Genomic DNA, 18,090 nt, shown 5'->3' on the forward strand with positions numbered 1-18,090 from the left:
CTGCTTTTCTTCTCTTCTTGCCTCCCTCCCTTTTCCCCATGTTAAAAATATAATTCCATGAAATCCCTGAGACAGAAGCATCAGAGCTGTTGGGTGTGCAGTGGGGGAGGGGCTTGCTTAGGAAAAACCTTTTCATAGTCGTGCTCTTCCTCGCCTCCACCCTCTTTCTACCCTGGCCTTAATATGTCAAATCTGTAGCTTGATCTGGGGGAAAACAGACACAAGAGGGGACCCTTGGAAAGCGGCTGTGTGGAGGAGTCTGGGCTGCCAGAGCCCTGCATCTCTCTGGGAGCTTTCCACTGGCCTGTGCGTGCACCGCATCTGTGGCCTGCATTTCTGGGTCTTTGTAGTTTCAAGGACTGTTTTCTCTTCCTTATAAGGAGGCACTTGGCCAAGTCAAGAGGGCAAGCAGGTGGCTGGTGGCCTGTGTCCCAGCATCCTCAGAAGTCAGAGCCCTGCAGGTCCCTGGCTCCCCGGCCGCGGACAGGGCTGTGATGGCTGATGGGGTGATTCTAAACCAGTTCATAAAGGACACCTGCTGAGACCTGAGAGTGAGGATGGACAGGACCAGAGAGCATTATTGTGGTTCCCACCTGCATGACAGCCTCGTCCAGACAGAGGTCTTTCAACATGGACAAGATAATTGCCGTTTCCGATACTGAAGACGTATTAAAGTTATAGCTTCACATACTCCCACAGGTGCCTCAGCTTCCGAATTAGCAGGATATGACTTAGTGACACTTCGTTACTCTATGATGAGACGTGTGCTGTGAGCTTCGCTGTAAATGTGTGGGCCTGGATTTGACTTGTGGAATCTCTGGTTTCAAAACAAAGGACATTGGCGTTATTTTCAGATGCAGCGCCTAAGCCCTGTCCCTGGACGTGGGCACTGCACTTCAGGCACCAACTGAGTGCTCCCTCCCAGCCCCTTCTGGACGAGTCTCTGCAGAGGGCATCAAGCTGATGCCTTTTAGTCCATTTGTCAAAACCTTCATTCAAAGTGAGGAGGCATCCTTTATGGGAGCGACTTGAAAGCCGCATGCTTTATTGGCTTCCCTGGCTCTTGGGGATTATTATCCTGCTAACCTGAGCCCCTGGTTCCCCTGCTTCCTGACCACCTCCTCCATCTCACTCAATTCCCACTTAAACAGCTGAGTCCAGTCGTCACCTTATTAGTTTATTGATGTGAGGAAGAAACACCTCATTATCAGAGCACCCTGAGAAGTGGGCCAGCGTGAGAGAGAGGGGGTCAGGGCTCCGGGCTGCAGTAAACAGCAGGTTCCGTCTGCAAAACCGCCCTGCCCCTGAGAGGGCTTCACACAGGGCGTGCCCCTGAGCCAGCGGTGCCCTGCAGAGGTAGAGATGTATTGCAGTGTGTAACTTTCTCCTTTTATTCTCAGAAACTCAGATCTTAAAATTCCAGTTCTCTCTTCTTGAATGGCCTTTTTCCCCTAGAGTGGAGCATGCTGGGAGCTGATGGAATTCAATGTCTCCCTGTGGACACGTTACCCTAAATCACTAAGCAGTTTTTCTGGGTATTGATCCAGGGCACGTCCCAGCTTGAAAGGCGCAAGGAGAGGCGCGTGGGCCCCGGGCTGACGCGGGAGGGAGGATGTGTGCGGAAGCTGCAGGACGCAGACGGTCTCCAAAGGAGCCATCCAGCAGCCAGGGCACCCCCATTCGGCAGGTACCCAGAAGGTGCTTTCGAGAACGCCTTGGAGCTGCTGCACTTCTGAGAGTGTGTGAGATGCCAGCCCTTTTCCCACAGCCAAGGAAAAATGTGTCTCGACACAGCAGTCGGAATTATTTTTTCAGATGAAAATTGGACTTGAGAGGAGAAAATGATTAAGGCATAAAATATTCATTGCACATTCGTTTGTTCACACATCCCAAGAAGAAAACGAAGCCCCTTCCCGGAATTGCACTCACTGTTTCTCCTGTGTCTCTCTCCCCAGTCGTGCCAAGCTGACCTGGTGAAGGACAACGGCCACAAGTACTTCCTCTCGGTCTTGGCAGATCCGTACATGCCAGTAAGGACCAGCTCTGGTGACACGTCTCCCGGGGACTCTGGGGAAGGTTGCTCCACGCAGAGGGGCCCGCGGGGTAGCGGGAGGGGGTCCGCTTTCACCCCAGCTCTGCCTCACTCAGACGGTGCCCTTTGCTTCCCAGCATATTATTTCAGTAGCTGCTTCCCTGAGTAAAGAGTTACAGTGAAACTTGATACACAGGCTGGTTTTTTGTTTACGTGAGTCCATTTTCTGAGCACATCTTTGCAGTGAAGTAGAATCCACTCTGCCTCACACCCTGTCAGCCAAGTTAGATCAATGAGTACTTGTACATCCATAGTATGGCAGTTCCTTTGCCCAGTGCAGGTTCTGGACATGACAGGAGGCTGTTGCACCTTCTCAATCAGGAAGGAAAGCCGGCGGGGGAAAGAAGAGATTGCAAATTTAAATTTTAAATATATTTTATTGTATTAAGTTGTTTAAAAATTAGTAATCCATAAATAGCATATAGAATAACTTCCTATAAGTGTTTTTTAAATTAATTTCTATGTTCCCTGCCTCTAGCTCCTAGCATAGTAAAAAGAACAAAATAGACACCCTAAATAATTACTTAATATAACTTATTTTTATCAGAATGTTTAATTAAGTCTAACAGCTTGTTCACACAGTCTTAGGTGGCTTTGGTTGTGTAAAGGAACTTTTGTGTGTAAATTCACCCTCTAGTTGGTTTTCTGAACTAAATGACAATAATAAAAAAACAAACACATTTTTCAAAATACAGAAAACGTCAAAAACAGGATTGTTATGAAAGGTAAGTAGAACTTGTGTGTTTTAACTGAAGTGTGGTTTTTAAACATTATCATAGGCAGTTAAAGTTTAGACTTTGTACAAATGTTGGAAATAATCACTTCCCTGTTCTTCAGGGTAAGATACAAATCAAACAAATAAGACATCTAAGCTGATAAAATGCAGTAGAATGGTGAGCGAAGCCGGCACAAGTGGGCCCCACTTCAGCTACAAACACGTTGAAGTTTTGAGGACATAGATCTGAAAGAAAGGAAAGGAAATCCCCAAATGCCAAAAACTGATGTCAGAGGAGGGGCACGGTGGGACTCACAGGCAGACCTCACAGTGACCCTGGAGCTCCACGCGCGTGCAGCCCCGAGTCTGCATGGAGGACACGGGCCTGTGGGGTGAGCCGCCCACTCACCAGACAAGGACGAGAAGAGCTGGTCCTGTCTGTCCACGTCTGGTTGGAAAGTCAGGAAAGGCCTCCGTGAGAAACAGAAACCCCCTGTTGCAGGGGTAGCCGCCAGCTAAGAGAGGAACGTGAAATCTCCAGAGCCTGCCTGGAAGCGGCAAAGGCTGAACCTTTCTGCAGGGACACCTACGAAGCCAGGGTACTGAGACTCGTGCCAGGAGCGCTGGCCTGCTCCTAACCCACGTTCAAGGGACATAAGCAGAGCTGGCACGTAAGAGGGTTGGCTCCCCAAGAATTGAAACTAATAGGATTCTCTGAAAAAGACTGACAATCAATACAAATAAGTATGTTTAAAATTACTGAATAAACAATTTGTTTTTAATTACATCCAAAAGTAAACTCTTATGTTGTTTCCTCAGAAGTACTTTTGTGACTATTATAAAAGAACAGTGTATTCTATCCTTTTTACTCCTCCTCAAAAAATGACCAACTAGAGTCTTTTAATAAATAGGCAGATTGGGGGGTGGGGGGGGAAAGAACCTGTAATGGAAGACAGTCACTGTCATTAAAAGCTCAGTAGACGAATTAAACAGCAGAATTGACGCAACGGGTAAAGGAATCCGTGGAGAAATCACGTGAGATGAAGTAAAGCGGAGATGTGACGGAGGGGCTGAGAGGGCTCGCTGCGTCCAACACAGGCCAGAGGGAGACGGTGGGGGCAGGTGAGGGGGCGGGGGGGACACACAATCCAACCGGTCTAGCGGAGAATTTTCCAGATTTGAAGAAGAAATGAGTTTTCAGGTTTATAAAGCACAATTAGTCTTGAGAAGGTTAAATAAAAACAAAGACTTATCATAATGAAAGCAGAGAATGTCAAAGGCAAGAGGAAAAATCTTGAAAGTAACCAGGACAAAAAGGAAGATTGTTGCAAAGATGTGGACAGCAGTCACCAGAGTAACGGGTGGAAGACTGAGGAGAGGCCCTCACAGCACAGGGGGAACCGTCACCCCGGGACCCTGTGCCTGTCCCGGTGTCAGTCAGGGAGAGAGCGAAGCCAGCACATCTCAGGACCGACGGCTTCCCGTGCGCTGACCCCACCCAGGCAGCCAGGAGGACCGCACTTCAGGAGGAGATGGAGCCCAGGGGACAGTAGGATGCAGGAAGCATCGGAAAGCAGACATCTGCAAACTTGTCATGTATCTAAATCAGCATCGGCTGTAAGAATAAGTAAAAACAGTCACTCACGTGAGGGGCTGACACGTGAGGAGGAGTATCGGGAATGCAAGGGAGACACAGGGAATGACTAACTTTAGTCATTCTCTAAAGAATGACTAGGTACCACTAATAGTTAACGTAACACTGATCTCTGAGTCAGTAGAGGCACAGAGGAGAGGAGAAAATGAGAATCGATCCGTCCACTAGAAGACCACGAGGAAGGGATGATGAAGCCAAGTTAGGGACTGTGGTCGGTCGTTTTACGACCAGGGTGATTTGCTTCCATAGGCTTGGGCAGGACGGGGCGGCCTCTGATGGAGCAGAATCAGAGAGGCCCATGCCCCTCCTGCAGCATCAGACGTCAGGGACCCATCTGTCCTCTGAGAGGCCAACCCAAAGCTGTCAGACCCTCTTAAAAGTGCTCTTCCTTTTTGTGGACTCAAAAGACAGTAAAGCTGGCTCTCATTACTCTAATTACACACCAAACGTAATCATAAAGATGCTGGAAGGATAACTCTAGTGCTTGGGAGTGGTGAGTTTCCACCATGAAAAAAGTGCAAACTAGCAGGTGACTTCTGTTTTCCAGGCTGAGCACAGGACCATGACAGCCTTCATTCTGGCTGTGATCGTTAACAGCTATAACACGGGGCAGGTGAGTGTCACGTCGCGTCCCCACCACTGCAGGGCCTCCCTGTGGGTTGCAGAGGCGCAGCCCTGAGCTCCAGCATTTGGGGGCCAGAGGAACTGTTCTGAATGTCTGATGAAACAGTGACCTCAGAAGAGGGGGCATTGCAGGATCACACCAGCCCAAGGGGGCTTCATGGGAGGAGTGGGGTCCGGACCCTTTGTTTAGCCAGGGTGAATCGATATTGGTGGATTTAAAATGAGGAAAATTGAGGGACTTCCCCAGCGGTCCAGTGGTTAAAAATCTGTGCTTCCACTGCAGGGAGCACGGGTTCGATCCCTGGTCCGGGAGCTAAGATCCCACATGCCGCACAGCACGGCCAGAAAAAAAAAAAAAAAAAAAAAATGAGGAAAATTGAGGACATCTTGCAATGTGATTAAGCAAGGTTTCCCTGAGAAACGCTGGGAGCTGGGGTCCAGCCCGGCACCCCTCCCGCCTCAGTGGTCAGGGTGATGCCGTGTGTTGCCTGCCTTCTCGCAGGAAGCCTGCCTCCAGGGAAACCTGATCGCCATCTGCCTGGAGCAGCTCAACGACCCCCACCCCCTGCTGCGCCAGTGGGTGGCCATCTGCCTGGGCCGGATCTGGCAGAACTTTGACTCGGCCCGGTGGTGCGGGGTGAGGGACAGCGCTCACGAGAAGCTCTGCAGCCTCCTCTCCGACCCTATCCCTGAGGTGAGTCCACACCCACGGCCACTTCAGGCTAAGTGAGGTCAAGGTATGCCTGGAGACCACACAGCCAGAGAGGCCTGGCCCCGGCCCCAGACCCCTGCGTCCCCCTCTGTGGGTTCCCCGGTGCCTGGTTTGGTCTCTGATGCCTGCACAGCCTGTCACCTGGCCCCCGGGTGGAGCCGCCACTTACCTCTTGTTTCCCTGCTCCTGCTCGTCTACACGAGTGGAGCTGGGCCGAGAGGACCGTGGATGAGACCAGGCTGCGTCAGGTCAGCTCCAGGGGCCCCGGCTAGAGCCAAACAGCCGGCCGCGGGGTGACTGCCCCCTGTCCCACCTGCAGGTGCGCTGCGCAGCAGTCTTTGCCCTCGGCACATTTGTGGGCAACTCCGCAGAGAGGACGGACCACTCCACCACCATCGACCACAATGTGGCCATGATGCTGGCCCAGCTCATCAACGACGGCAGCCCCGTGGTCCGGAAGGTGCGTGGCCCCCGCCCCCAGGCAGCGCCGAGCGCCTCCAGGCTGGGCTCCCCCGGCGCCCAGGTTGAGCCATGACCCTGACCCGACCACAGCAGCGAGCACTCAGTCCCCCCCACACCGGTGTGCATCCTGCTGAGAGCAGGCTTTAAATGTTTGTTTAATTCTCTCCAAAATACGTTTCTTCACCAGATACTTGTGTGTCTGCTTCATTTAAAGGCATTTAACAGGCTGCGTCTCCTGGCAGCTTGTATAATAGGCTCCTTCCTGCCTGGGAGCAACACATACACACATCACAGAGATTCAAAAGAGCAGTAGCCACCCACAGACAGACGGAAAGGTTTGTGTAGTGTATTCCCCTCCCTGCCCCCACGTTTGTCAGCGAATGAACGGAGCAGTTCTTTGCAGTTGAAACCTTTACTTGTCTGTTTCAATGTAGGAGTACCACAATTTCCATCCAAGATCTCACACCCCTGTCAAAAGTTGGCCCAGAACGGATCAACCTTCCTCCTCCCCCAGCCAAAAAAGGCCGTGGGGGGGAACCCCAATGTCTGCTGGCCGCATTTTGGGGTGGCCTTGGAGCCCTGCCCTGGGAGCAGAGACTGTTCTCGGACCAGGAGGGCAGTGTCGTTCTGTGTGTGACCTTGAGTCACCTCTCATCACCTAGAGGTGCCGGGCTGCTTCTCGGCATGTCTGAGATCCCTGTGCCAGGGAAGGGAGGTTGGGTTTGTCAGAGGTGGGTGTGGTTTTGAAGGGTATTTGTTTGGAGAACAGACCCCACTGACTTGGTGGCAGGGACGTTGTCAGAGCAAGTTCACATCAGCCAGGAAGGACTCATTCCATCTTGAGTTCCCTCAGAGAGCCGTGAACCCAGTTACTAACGTGCCGGGTTATCTAGAGACACGTTAACAATGTGGAATGATCCTGGAGGTGCCTTTTCACAGCCGTTACTTTTTTATTTTGGGTTCTCATCATTAGCATCTGTCTGAATCTGGCTTCCTTGAGTCAGTCTTCTTTTTCCCGAGTCAAATTGCCTGTATGTGGACGTCAGTGATCAAAGCAGCACATCAGCAGTATCCTGAATTGTCTGTTAAGATTCCTTTTAAAGAAAGGAAAGCTGTTTTTCAGTTCTTTCCCCAAAAAACTTAAAAAGAATGTTAATAAAAATAGAATGTCCATCTGAGTCTCCAGTATCAGAATGGTCGCTAGGTCATCAGGAACACAGGGACCACCGCCCTCTCAAGCATGTCCCAGGTGCCCTGACGTTCCCAGCCCCAGTCCACTGGCTGTCCCTTCCCCAGACACTGGGATGCTCGGGTGTAGCCAGGTCATTCCTGTGGGCACTTGATGTTGGCCTTGCCTGGGGTCAGCCCGTCCGCAGACAGGGGTGCTGAGAATGGGCCTGCCTTCGCTCGCCCAGCGCTCGGGCTCAGCTCGCAGCTGCCTCTGCACACCAGGCTCAGCGCGTGGAGCAGCAGGCATCCTGTCTTCGAGGGGTACAGGGTCCAGGTGGAGAGGCAGGCACAGAACTAGGAATTGTGCTGAAGCCCTCGTAAATGAGCAGCACCCGAAAGGCCAGCCCAGGTCAGGGGCTCTGGCCCCATAGGGGGAGGAGGGGAGCTTGTGCCTGGGTTGTGAGGGATGAGTAAGGGACGGGGAGAGCAAGTGAGGCAAGAGCTTGTGCAAAGGTCCAGGAGCACAAAAGACGATGGTGTGCCCGGGGCTGCCCATCCTGTGTGCGCTAGAGCATGGAGCTGGCGGGAGGGCAGTGGGGGAGAGGCTGGGAGCGGGCAGGAGCGCACCTTCTGTAACCGTGTTCATCTCTCAACACATCTGAGCGCCTGCCACGTCCCAGGTCCTGTGTCAGGCCTCGGGACCATCACTGCCTCCAGGGCTTTTACTCTCTAATGGGGAGACGGACAGCAGTGCAGGTCTGTTAAATAAGTCAAGGGGTCTATGTTTGCCGTGGAAACATGGGCAACACAGAGGTTCAGGGAGACTGGGGCCCCTGGGTTGGAGAGAGGACCAGGCTTTAATAGGGTGAGTGACACCAGCTCAGAGGCTGAGCCTTCATTCTCTTCACGGAATCCTAATGCTGTTGGCAGCTTGCTTTTCCCGTCTTTGTCCAGAGCACGTGGTGACAGTTGTGGCACGTGGTGCTCTGAGGAAGACAGGCCCAGCCTGCTGGCCCAGGAGACCCAGCGTTAGGGCACCTGAGGGTATGAAACAGGACTCGGCCCTGGGTACTGCAGTCCACGAGCTGACCTTAGCTAAGGCTTAAGAAGTCCCAGCAGTAACCAACTGCTGGTGTCTCCAGCTCGTGGCAAAACGAGAAGAGTCAGGGTATTATGGCGGCGTTACGTAAAGTCACATGTCTTCAATATAAAAAAGATTACCTCTGTTGACTCCTGAACGATGAAAGCATCCTTTCCTGGGGGAGGCGATAATGACAGAGAGGGAAGGTTTTTGCTTGTTGACCTGTTTAATGAGTTTACTTGATAAAATCAAGAGTCAGCAAATTCATGTCAACCTCCCAAATTATTTTGAACTTGAACTTGTCCAGGAAGTACACGATCCAGACTGTCCATCCAGTCAGCAAGCTGCCCACACCTCATCAAGAAGGGCCAGGCCAGGGGAGCAGGTTTGTGACCCCCCCCGCCCTGTTGTCACCCCACCTTTCTCAAGGGCTGACCAGTCCAGCCCTGCGACCCTTGTCTGCAGCTTACTTGGTGCCACCCACCTTCGCAAGGAAAGCAGGACACATTTGAATCCTTTATCTCTAGTTTACATTTATTTATTTAGTAACCGCAGACACAGAAGAGCAGTACCCGGCATCCTCCTCCCTTAACACACATCTGACTCCAGCCGAAACTGATGAACGGCGTCAGAGGGTGTTTCCCCACTGATGCCCAGGACGTCTCAGGTGGAGGCAACGGGGCAGGATGAGCTGCCAGGGCTGGAGCGCCTTCTCCCGCAGGCGAGCCCAGAGGGCGTCCAGGCGGAGCAGATGTGCTCCCTTCCCCGGAACGCTGCTCTGTCATCCTGGGAGCTGAGTTTGATGCTCCATGGCCATGGGCCAAAAACAAATGTTAGCCAGTAATTCATCGTTGGAAACATGGAGTGGGGATGGCCCTGGGGAAAGACCTGGAAAGGCGTGTGGTCCAGCCTTCCAGGCGACCACAGAGGAGCATTAGCCGACTCACCTCGGGCCACGTGTGTGCCCAGGCGTGATGTCCCTGAATGCTGACGGCAACTCACCTAAAAAATCAAACCGTTTGTTAAAGATTATAGTGTATCTGAAGGGAAGAGGCTTCATTCATTCAGCAGATACTTCTTAAGTGCTGCCAGTGTGCCAGGCCCTAGGTCACCAGGCCTCCAGAACTTGTACTTGGAGATGGGGCGGGATGGAGATGGGACAGACCAGGGTGTGATGTGGCAGGTGGTGACCTGCTCCGAAGGAAGGTCAGGAGTGAAGGTAGAGAGTCGGGAGCCCTGTGCGAGGCATCGGCCTTTCCAGGCCGAGGGGGCAGCAGGTGCCAAAGCCCGGAGCGGGAGGCCTGCTTGGTCCGAGTGTGAGCAGGCAGCTGGAGTGTGGAGGTGGCGGGACCACTCTGCCGGGAAAGGGAGTGAGGCTGCTGGCTGGAGGGGCTCGAGTCGCCGTGCTGATCTGCTTCCAAGGTCTGAGAATAACTCGAGCCTCGCGCCCGGCCTGCACCCCAGCCAGACATGCCTGCGGACCTCCGAGGGCTGGAGCCCACGGCTGCCGCCCAGCAGGAGGGCCTTGACCCACGGCCGCTTGACATGGGCCTTGCACTCAGCCTCCTGTCCTCACAGCTTTCCCTGGATCAAACAGTCTGAGACCTGGGAATCTGCTTCAGGTGCAGCTGAGCCCTTTCACCAGTTCAGAGTGAAGGGAAAACCTGTGCTTTTTGAAGACGGTTCAGGCTTCATCTTCGCTGGGAGGGGCCGGCGGACAGTCCCTCGACAGCCTGTTACTCAGCACCTGTTAGACTAGGGGACCCGCTGGGTGGGCATCCGGATCGCCAGAGAGAGAGATGGGTCAGGATGATTCAAGGGTCTAACTGAAGCCACCAGAGATTTCTGCTCCTGGCACAAGCCGAGGGTCCCCAGCAAGGGCTGAACAGAAAGGGGTGGGCAGCAGGTCCTGGGCAGGTCGAGTTGGGGTTTGGAGAGCACTTGGTGGACACACATGGTCAGTGGTTGGAAGGGCCAGCCTGGAACTCAGAGATGGGACCTGAAAAGGTAGGTTTGGGAGTAAAACCCACACATGTGCCGGGGAGGCCAAGGAGTGCGTATGGCTGAGGTGGGAGAGACCCTCTCAGGAGAGAAGGGGGCGGCCAAAGAGAGGACCCGGGGGCCCCATCGGAGCCCAGCTTATCAGCACCTCGGCACAGCTCTCCTGGCCCTGGGGGTCTGGGGGATTCACGGAACAAGAAGTGGCTCTCAGACCTTGGTCTTCTGCTAAGTATTTTTCTAAAAAGTAAAATAAAGTTGGGGAAACCGTTTGAATAGTGATGGGAAAAGTAGTGCAAACCGACATCCAGTTTTATTTCCCGTGATTTTTAGGATCTCCAGGTACTCAGGTCATAGCACCAACTGCCCCAAAAGAGGTAAATTGTATTGTTCTCCTTGGACTGAGGCAACTGGCCTGAAGTCATGTAGAACTTTCCTGTTACCCTTTTGGGGGCTGGAAAGTAATTTATCTTTGAAAATTTCACATTTAGTAGAAGAGCATGCTACAGTGTCCGGGGTATCCTGCCTTAATTCCCAGGGTTCAGGTAGCTCTCCACGGTGTTGACCATGGGAAGCTGTGAGGCCCTCGGAGGCCCTGATCTTGACCACATGGCTTGTTCAGAGGTTTCTGCTCACGCCGGGGGCTCAAGAGTGCTGCGTTGAGGGGGCAGCCCCTGTCTTGGCGCCGAGTGCTGTCTGTCCCACCGCCCCCCCAGTGGCTCAAGCACTCAGTGCCAGCATGTGCATCTCACTGCTATTCTGAGTTGTCTCCCAGCCCCAAGTCAGTGTCGCTGTCCTTTCTCCTCCCGGCAGGAACTGGTGGTGGCTCTGAGTCACCTTGTCGTTCAGTACGAAAGCAATTTCTGCACTGTGGCCCTGCAGTTCATGGAAGAGGAGAAGAACTACCCACTGCCCTCTCCAGCCACCACAGGTACAGCCACCAGGGGTGCGGCACTGAGGTGGAGCCCATGGGGCTCGCTGGCCCAGGGGAGCCTGGTCAGGGCTGTCAGCAGGCCCCTCGTTCTGCTAGGTCCTGAGCCCACGTGTCAAGTCGGGGCCACTCAGATATCTGCAGTTCCCATCTTCCCAGAAGAATAGCAAGGGCAGGAAAGGGGGCCACGCTGACCCTCTGACTGTTTTCTTTCCTTTTTACCCTTTCTGGAAATCAAAGTCATGGAAATCTTGGAGGGTAGAAGGTGCTGCCGTAGGGGCTACAGGAAGGCACATTCTCTCTCTTCCCCTGATGAGTCCTCACGTCGGTGTCACATCAGGCAGCTACTCATCTCACATTTGCCTTTTTACCGAATTTATATTTCATCATCTTGAGCTGCCCCCTCCCCCAGACAGCTGTGTCTTCAGGAAAGAGGGCTTGTGATCAGCCGTGAGACCGTTGCTGCGTTTAGTACATCGGGGAAGGGAAACGGCTGGCGGGCCTGGGCGGGGTGGGATTGGGGAGTGGGAAGGCGGGGTGGCTGAGCCAGCAGACGGCCATCCTGGTGTCATCCTGGGCAGTGGCCGCAGGCAAGTCCCAGAGCGCCTGGTATGGTTCTTGGAGAGCCATGTGGGCCTCTGTAGTTGAACTCTCACAGAATGCCAAGCGTGGGTCATGGTAATCTGCTCCCATGCTCCCCTCACCCCAGTCAGGACCTTGTCCAGCTTTGTACCCCAACATACATGTGTCAGAGACCCTGCTGAGCAGGAGGGCCCTGTTGTAGCGTCACATCATCCAGGTAAAAGCCACTGTCACCTGCTGTCTGGCCGCCTCCCACCTGAGCCCACCATTAACTCTTCTCTCTCCTTCTCTCCTACCAGAGGGTGGGAGTCTGACCCCGGTGCGGGACAGCCCCTGCACCCCCAGACTGCGCTCCGTGAGCTCCTACGGAAACATCCGTGCCGTCACCACGGCTAGAAGCTTGAACAAATCTTTGCAAAACCTGAGTCTGACGGAAGAATGTAAGACCCCAGAGGCTGGGTGCTCGAGTGGGGTGGTGTGGGTCATCTTCTGGGACCTTTTATTAGACGTGCCCCTGCCCCCTCCTGCCATCTGCTAACCTGGGCATGAGCAGAAGTCGTGGGTCAGCACCCGGGGTGGCCAGTGAGGATCCTGCAGCACCGCTGGGCACAGCCGCTCCTGAGCCCCACAGCAGCCCCCTGCCCCGTGCCCAGCAGCCCGGCCCCAGGGGAGACGGCGGGGGCGTGTGCTAACTGACACTCTGCCCGTGGCGGTGCCCCGCCAGCCGGCGGCTCGGTGGCCTTCTCCCCCGGGAACCTGAGCACCAGCAGCAGCGCCAGCAGCACCCTGGGCAGCCCCGAGAACGAGGAGTACATCCTGTCCTTCGAGACCATCGACAAGATGCGCCGAGTCAGCTCCTACTCCTCCCTCAACTCCCTCATCGGTGAGTCCCCCCCCTCCACTTCTCCACCTGTCCCCTCAGCACCCATGGGTTCCTGCCCAAGTGGACGGTGCTGGGACACGCTCAGTGGGAGAGTAAAGTGAACGGGGTAGGAGGAGGTGAGGAGCGTCTTGCTGTGGCAGCAGGAACCCCCTGCCCTTGGTTGCTGGTCTGACCCAGGCCATCTGGGCGAGCCAGCCTTGTCGCTTGGGAAGGCTGCACAACTCCCAGTGCTGCAGAGCAGGGGGGTTCTGCCGCCAGGAGACATTTGGGGTGTCACGGCCAGGGCACGGGGGGCTCCCAGCATCCAGTAGGCAGAGTGGCCTCCAACGGTGCCCAGGGTCCCCCAGAGAATGCGTGTGCGAGGCCCAAGGTCAGAGCCCTGCTCCAGGGGCGCAGACGGCCCTTCCCTTCTCAAGTTCCCTGGCCGGGACCCCCCCTCACCCCCACCCAGGGCCCCCCTCTGTGCTTTCACCTTCAGCCAGTCCAGCAGTTCCACACTTGGCTGCCTGGAAATTGAAATTTGAGTGAAGGGTCAGCGTCGTCTCGTGTTCTGCCTTGAGTGGTGAGCCCCTGGTTCTGCTGCTGGGCTCACTGAGCAGTGGGAATTCACCGCATGTCCTCGCTGCATAACCAACCATATTGACCCTTGTGTCACCGGTAATACACATAGGACTCAACCAGACAGCCCCTCTGCGCTTGTTCTCGGCACCCCGGTGCTTTACCAGGCCTCATCTGAAGCTTTACTTAATACTAAGAAATGCTGTAGACACACAAAAACTTAGACTAATGTGACACACCTCCACCTGTGTGTTTTGTTCCCAACTTAAGGAATTACAGATAGAGTTAAAGCGCCCAGAGCCCCTCCTGGTTCCCTGCTCAGGATCCCCACACACTTACTCTCTGGCTGTGGATCCCCATGGACTCACGCCCTTTCCCAGGGTTTAAATGTCATGTAAATGGCACCACACATCCTGTGTCCTCACTCTGCCCTGAGGGCTGTGTGTCCACACTGGTCACCTGAGTCTTGTTCACACCCTTTCATGATCTGCTGCAATTCACTTGTCCATTCTCCTGTTAATGGACAGTAGCCTTGCTCTGATTTTTCCTTCTTTTCTCATTTTTTAAAAAGCAAACTCAGGATTTGGCCCCAGCTCCACCTCCTGCCCTCCCCCTTGCACCTGGCAGTGCTGGGCTCCTGGGTTCCTTGGCTCCTCCCCTTGGCTTCAGGGCTCCGCCTCCAGACACCTCACAGGCTGCTCCTCAGTCCAATCACAGTCCTGCTCCAGAGTCACCTTAAAAGAAGTCTTCCAGGCTCCTCCCACCCCAATCCAGAATAGCCTTCTGCAGTCACTCTGAGTCTCTCTCCCTCTCTGTTTGCTTTCGTCCTGAGAACTTTTCCCCAGCAGACTTATGATGTAGGACCTCATTTATTCGGCTCGGTTCTATCTCTGCTCAGGTGGTTGGAGCCATGAGTGCAGGAACTTTGTCCTATCTCCTGCCACAGCCCCCCACACCCCATGCCTGGTACACAGCAGGCACCCCCATAATGTGCACAGGCGTGGGCCGCAACAGACACCCTGCAGCCTGACACATGTGGGGTCTGACAGCTCCACGTGGAGGGAGACTGACCACAAAGGGCTCTGTTCCGAGGAGGACAAGCTCCCGTGGCCCTGCTGTCTCCTGGTCTGGTCAGGCTACCCTGTCTGATGTGAGCAAACCGACCCCTCGTGGTGTTAATTTGTATGTCCCTCAGTTATGATGAGGTTGAGCTCACGTGTTCACTGGACTCCTGTGTTCCCACTTCTGCAATCATTTGCAGTATTAGTTACCCTCCTATTTGGTTGGTACTATTTTTCATTAACATTCAGTTCTTGGTTGTTTGCTTGTTTCCATGATAATCCCTCTACCTTAGAGCTCACACTCTCTTGGCATCACGTGACAGTGTTAGATATTTCTGACTTGCCGTTGTTGTGATCTGAAGGGGGAGGGCAGTCCAAACGTGCTTGCCAGCGGTACCTGTGAGCCTCAAGACTGGTCCTCTGCTGGCCGTAGAAAGAACTCAGGACTCATTCCACAAGACGAGTCTGTCTGGGGCCCATAAAGGTCTGAATGGACTGTAGGGTCCAGAGCTGGTCGCCACGCCCCACCCCCAGCAGTACGACCCAGAAAGGGGGATCTTTTTGTCCTTGGCCCTGGGTTGGGGATGTAAGGGGTGAAGAATCGCTGTTTCTTTTGACGCCACATGAGATTGGAGGGCACAGCCCGCGCCTCCCACCCCTGCCGCCTTCCATGTCCTCCAGGGACTTGAGAGCAACATCACTGATTCCTTCCTTCACACAAAACCTGACTCCTGAACATTTTTTTACTGGAGAAAACTGAATTTTATCTGTATATGGTTCATATCTGTGAAAACTTCAGTGGGAAAGTTTCACAATGAGCTGGAGCTGGAAGGAGCATTAAGGAGACAAAGTAGCTGTGCGCCCGAGTGCGCGCGTCCACCTGGAACCGCGGTGCTTACATAAGTGTTTAAAATTCATAACCTACACCGAATCCCATTACTTGCGGCATTCGCCTGTTTAAAGTCAATTTTTTCTTTCATTTCAACCAAGGAACAGCAATCTCTTTAGCGTCTTTGACTGAATATTGCAAAAGAGGTTTTCAAAACCATGGCAACCTAGGACATCCATTCATTCCCATCTTCTCCCAGAAAACTAGCCCCTCCCAGGCTCCCCCTCCCTCCCCACTGTCTCCAAAGCACTCGAGGTCTTGCCTGCTGAGCGAGGTGCTGTCCCCCCACGGGAGCAAAGCCCTGATCACGTGTTTTTCCACGTGCCTAAGCATATCTGCCCAATGTCTGTGAATCTGCACTGGGACCCAGCTCTGTCACCACCTTCTGGAATCTTCTTTGATGTCTCCCTCCGCATGTTTCTCACCCACTCAGCCATTTGGCCTGACCTCCATGTGTGTCCCCAGTCAGTCCTTCCCATTTCCGGGCCCCCCACCCCAGGACTTGGCCTCGGCTCTCACACCCCACCACCCGTCCAGAGCAGATCCCCCCCAACATCAGCTCTGCACGGACCACTGTCTGGCTGACGCCTTCGCAGAAACTCGTTTCCTGTAAAGTCCAAGCTGTGGCCGACACTCAAGACCTTCCTTCTGAGAGCAGCCTGGCCTTCACCATAGCTCCGCCCACTGTGCCCACCACCCCAGGCTGGCCACTGGCCCTCGAATGAGGCCTGGACACCTCTGCCTTTATCCCACATTCCCGCACCCGCCTCTCCACACAGCAGTGCTCGCCCATTCCTCTCCACGCTGGCGTTCTGCGGCGTCTCAGGAGGCCCTCCCTGACCCATCAGACGCCTTCGTGTTGCACATTAAACCTGCGGCATCACATCGGGCTGTGAAGTTGCCATCTTGATCAACAGGTTTGATAAAGCTGCTATTTCTTGCTCTTGTGTGTGGCAGGCAGCCTCTCCTCCCTCCATCACCTGCCCTTCTCTCCCTCACCTGTCCACCCGTCACCATCCTGCCCCTCCCTCCCTCCCTCCCTCTCTGAGCCTCACCCCATTCCTGATGTCCAGAGGTGGGAGTGCAAAGAGTGGGGAAGGGGGAGCCCTGGTGCTTTTGTCTTACCTTGTCCCCCAGGTGAGACACAGGGGAGCCCCTTGAAAGGGTTGTGCCGACACACCGCCCAGTCCAGCCAGGGCTCTGTCCAGTAGGCGAGGGAGGAGGTGAGCAGGACCCTCCCAGAGGGGCTCACAGTCTGGGTCACCAAGAGGGGAAATGCAGAAGCCCCAGGCCCTGGGAGCTGATTCCCAGGGAGGTGCCCGGGCCCACATCATGCGATAGAGCGTCAGGGTTGGCAACCCCTGAGACCCAGGCAACAGGTCACAAGTGACAGCTCCTGCCTCCAGGGGGCTCCACCTTCCTTCTCCAAGCTGCCTTGCCAGCCCCCGGGGACTCTGGGGCCCAGAGTTGGCCACAAAGCTCTGAGCAAATTTTCCTGAGTCCAATGCTATTTAGAAAGTTGTGGCCATTGCTCTGAAAAATAAATCCTAAAACCATTAGTTATGATCTTTTATTACTTGTAGTCTAGACATGAAAATAGGCTCTCAGCGCTTATGGGGAGTTTGGCAAGTGCCAGACACGGCGCCCTTTCTGAGCCGGCTCAGCCCAGCAGTACCCCCCATCCCCACAGGGGCTGCACCCACGTTCTCTTCGTTCCAGAGGCCCGAGCTCTGTGCTGCACAGATTCAGAACGTTCCAATTTGGAGACAGCAGATGTAAAACCAGGACAGTTCACAGAACAGAGAGGCTGGGAGGTGGTGGCCAGCCCCAGGAGAGCAGTGACGTGGGGACAGCAATTCCAGGTCCCTGTTCTGTGTTTTTACAAGTAAATTGTATACCATTCAGTGTGGTCAAGGACACTACAAAAATTAGATTTTTTAAATTTCCGTATTGAATCACAAGCAGAGTGATATCAAAGTCGAAATCTTCTGCAAGAGAGTCAACAATAGTAATAAAAACTGAAATTTTGTAAAGTGAACAGTACTCCTTCCTCATTGCACAGTGCCACGCTGCACCCCTTCCTCACGTTTATACCAAAGGCACCTTGATTAAGGCTCTTGTGGGCTCAGGTGTCTGCCCTGGACCATCACCCTGGTAAGGAGGTCCCTTGGCCCCCACTGTTTCCCCCACTTCCCCACTCCCCCTGTTACCATGGGTCCGTCGTCTGTAGTCAAGCAGATTTATTGTGCCCTTCACCGCCCTCTGTCACACGGGTTGGCTGCTGCCCTGATCACTCTGAGCTCAGAAACAACGGAAGGGAGAGAATTTTGCCCAGTGGCTGTGGTGAGTGTGTGGGGTCTTTGAAGGAACGTCCCATCCGTGGGGCCAGTTCTCCTGTCTGAGTGAGCCACGTCCATGAACGTGCTTCGCCTCGTTCCCCCGTGCGTCATGAATCGGGACCATCTGCAGAGTGAGTGTGGAGCGGCTTCTCCCACCTCCTCCTCTAGGGAGACAAGAAATAGCAGTGACCTGGTGGCCCTTCACCGCAGCAGGTTCCTATGGCAGCCGATCTGCTAGGACAGGAAAGCAGCTTCTAGGAAATTTCCCCGAAGAGATTCCGACTGCCTTGACGAACAGCCCTGAGAATTTGTAAATCTGGGCAGCTGTCATGAGCCGTG

General features: G+C 54.1%; 1 protein-coding gene across 5 annotated transcripts in view; it reads left to right on the plus strand.

The window, feature by feature from the left end:
• Window positions 1-18,090, plus strand: part of RPTOR (regulatory associated protein of MTOR complex 1) — a 344,195-nt gene that overhangs the window by 290,225 nt on the left and 35,880 nt on the right. For all 5 annotated transcript variants that reach the window (XM_059906939.1, XM_059906941.1, XM_059906940.1 and 2 more), the window contains 7 exons: window positions 1,956-2,030; window positions 5,009-5,074; window positions 5,588-5,779; window positions 6,117-6,257; window positions 11,322-11,439; window positions 12,321-12,461; window positions 12,746-12,904. In XM_059906939.1, the coding sequence (XP_059762922.1) occupies window positions 1,956-2,030; window positions 5,009-5,074; window positions 5,588-5,779; window positions 6,117-6,257; window positions 11,322-11,439; window positions 12,321-12,461; window positions 12,746-12,904 (892 nt within the window). The remainder of the gene's footprint in view (window positions 1-1,955; window positions 2,031-5,008; window positions 5,075-5,587; window positions 5,780-6,116; window positions 6,258-11,321; window positions 11,440-12,320; window positions 12,462-12,745; window positions 12,905-18,090) is intronic.

Source organism: Balaenoptera ricei, chromosome 20 (genome assembly GCF_028023285.1).
Source record: "Balaenoptera ricei isolate mBalRic1 chromosome 20, mBalRic1.hap2, whole genome shotgun sequence".
Lineage (NCBI taxonomy): Eukaryota > Metazoa > Chordata > Mammalia > Artiodactyla > Balaenopteridae > Balaenoptera > Balaenoptera ricei.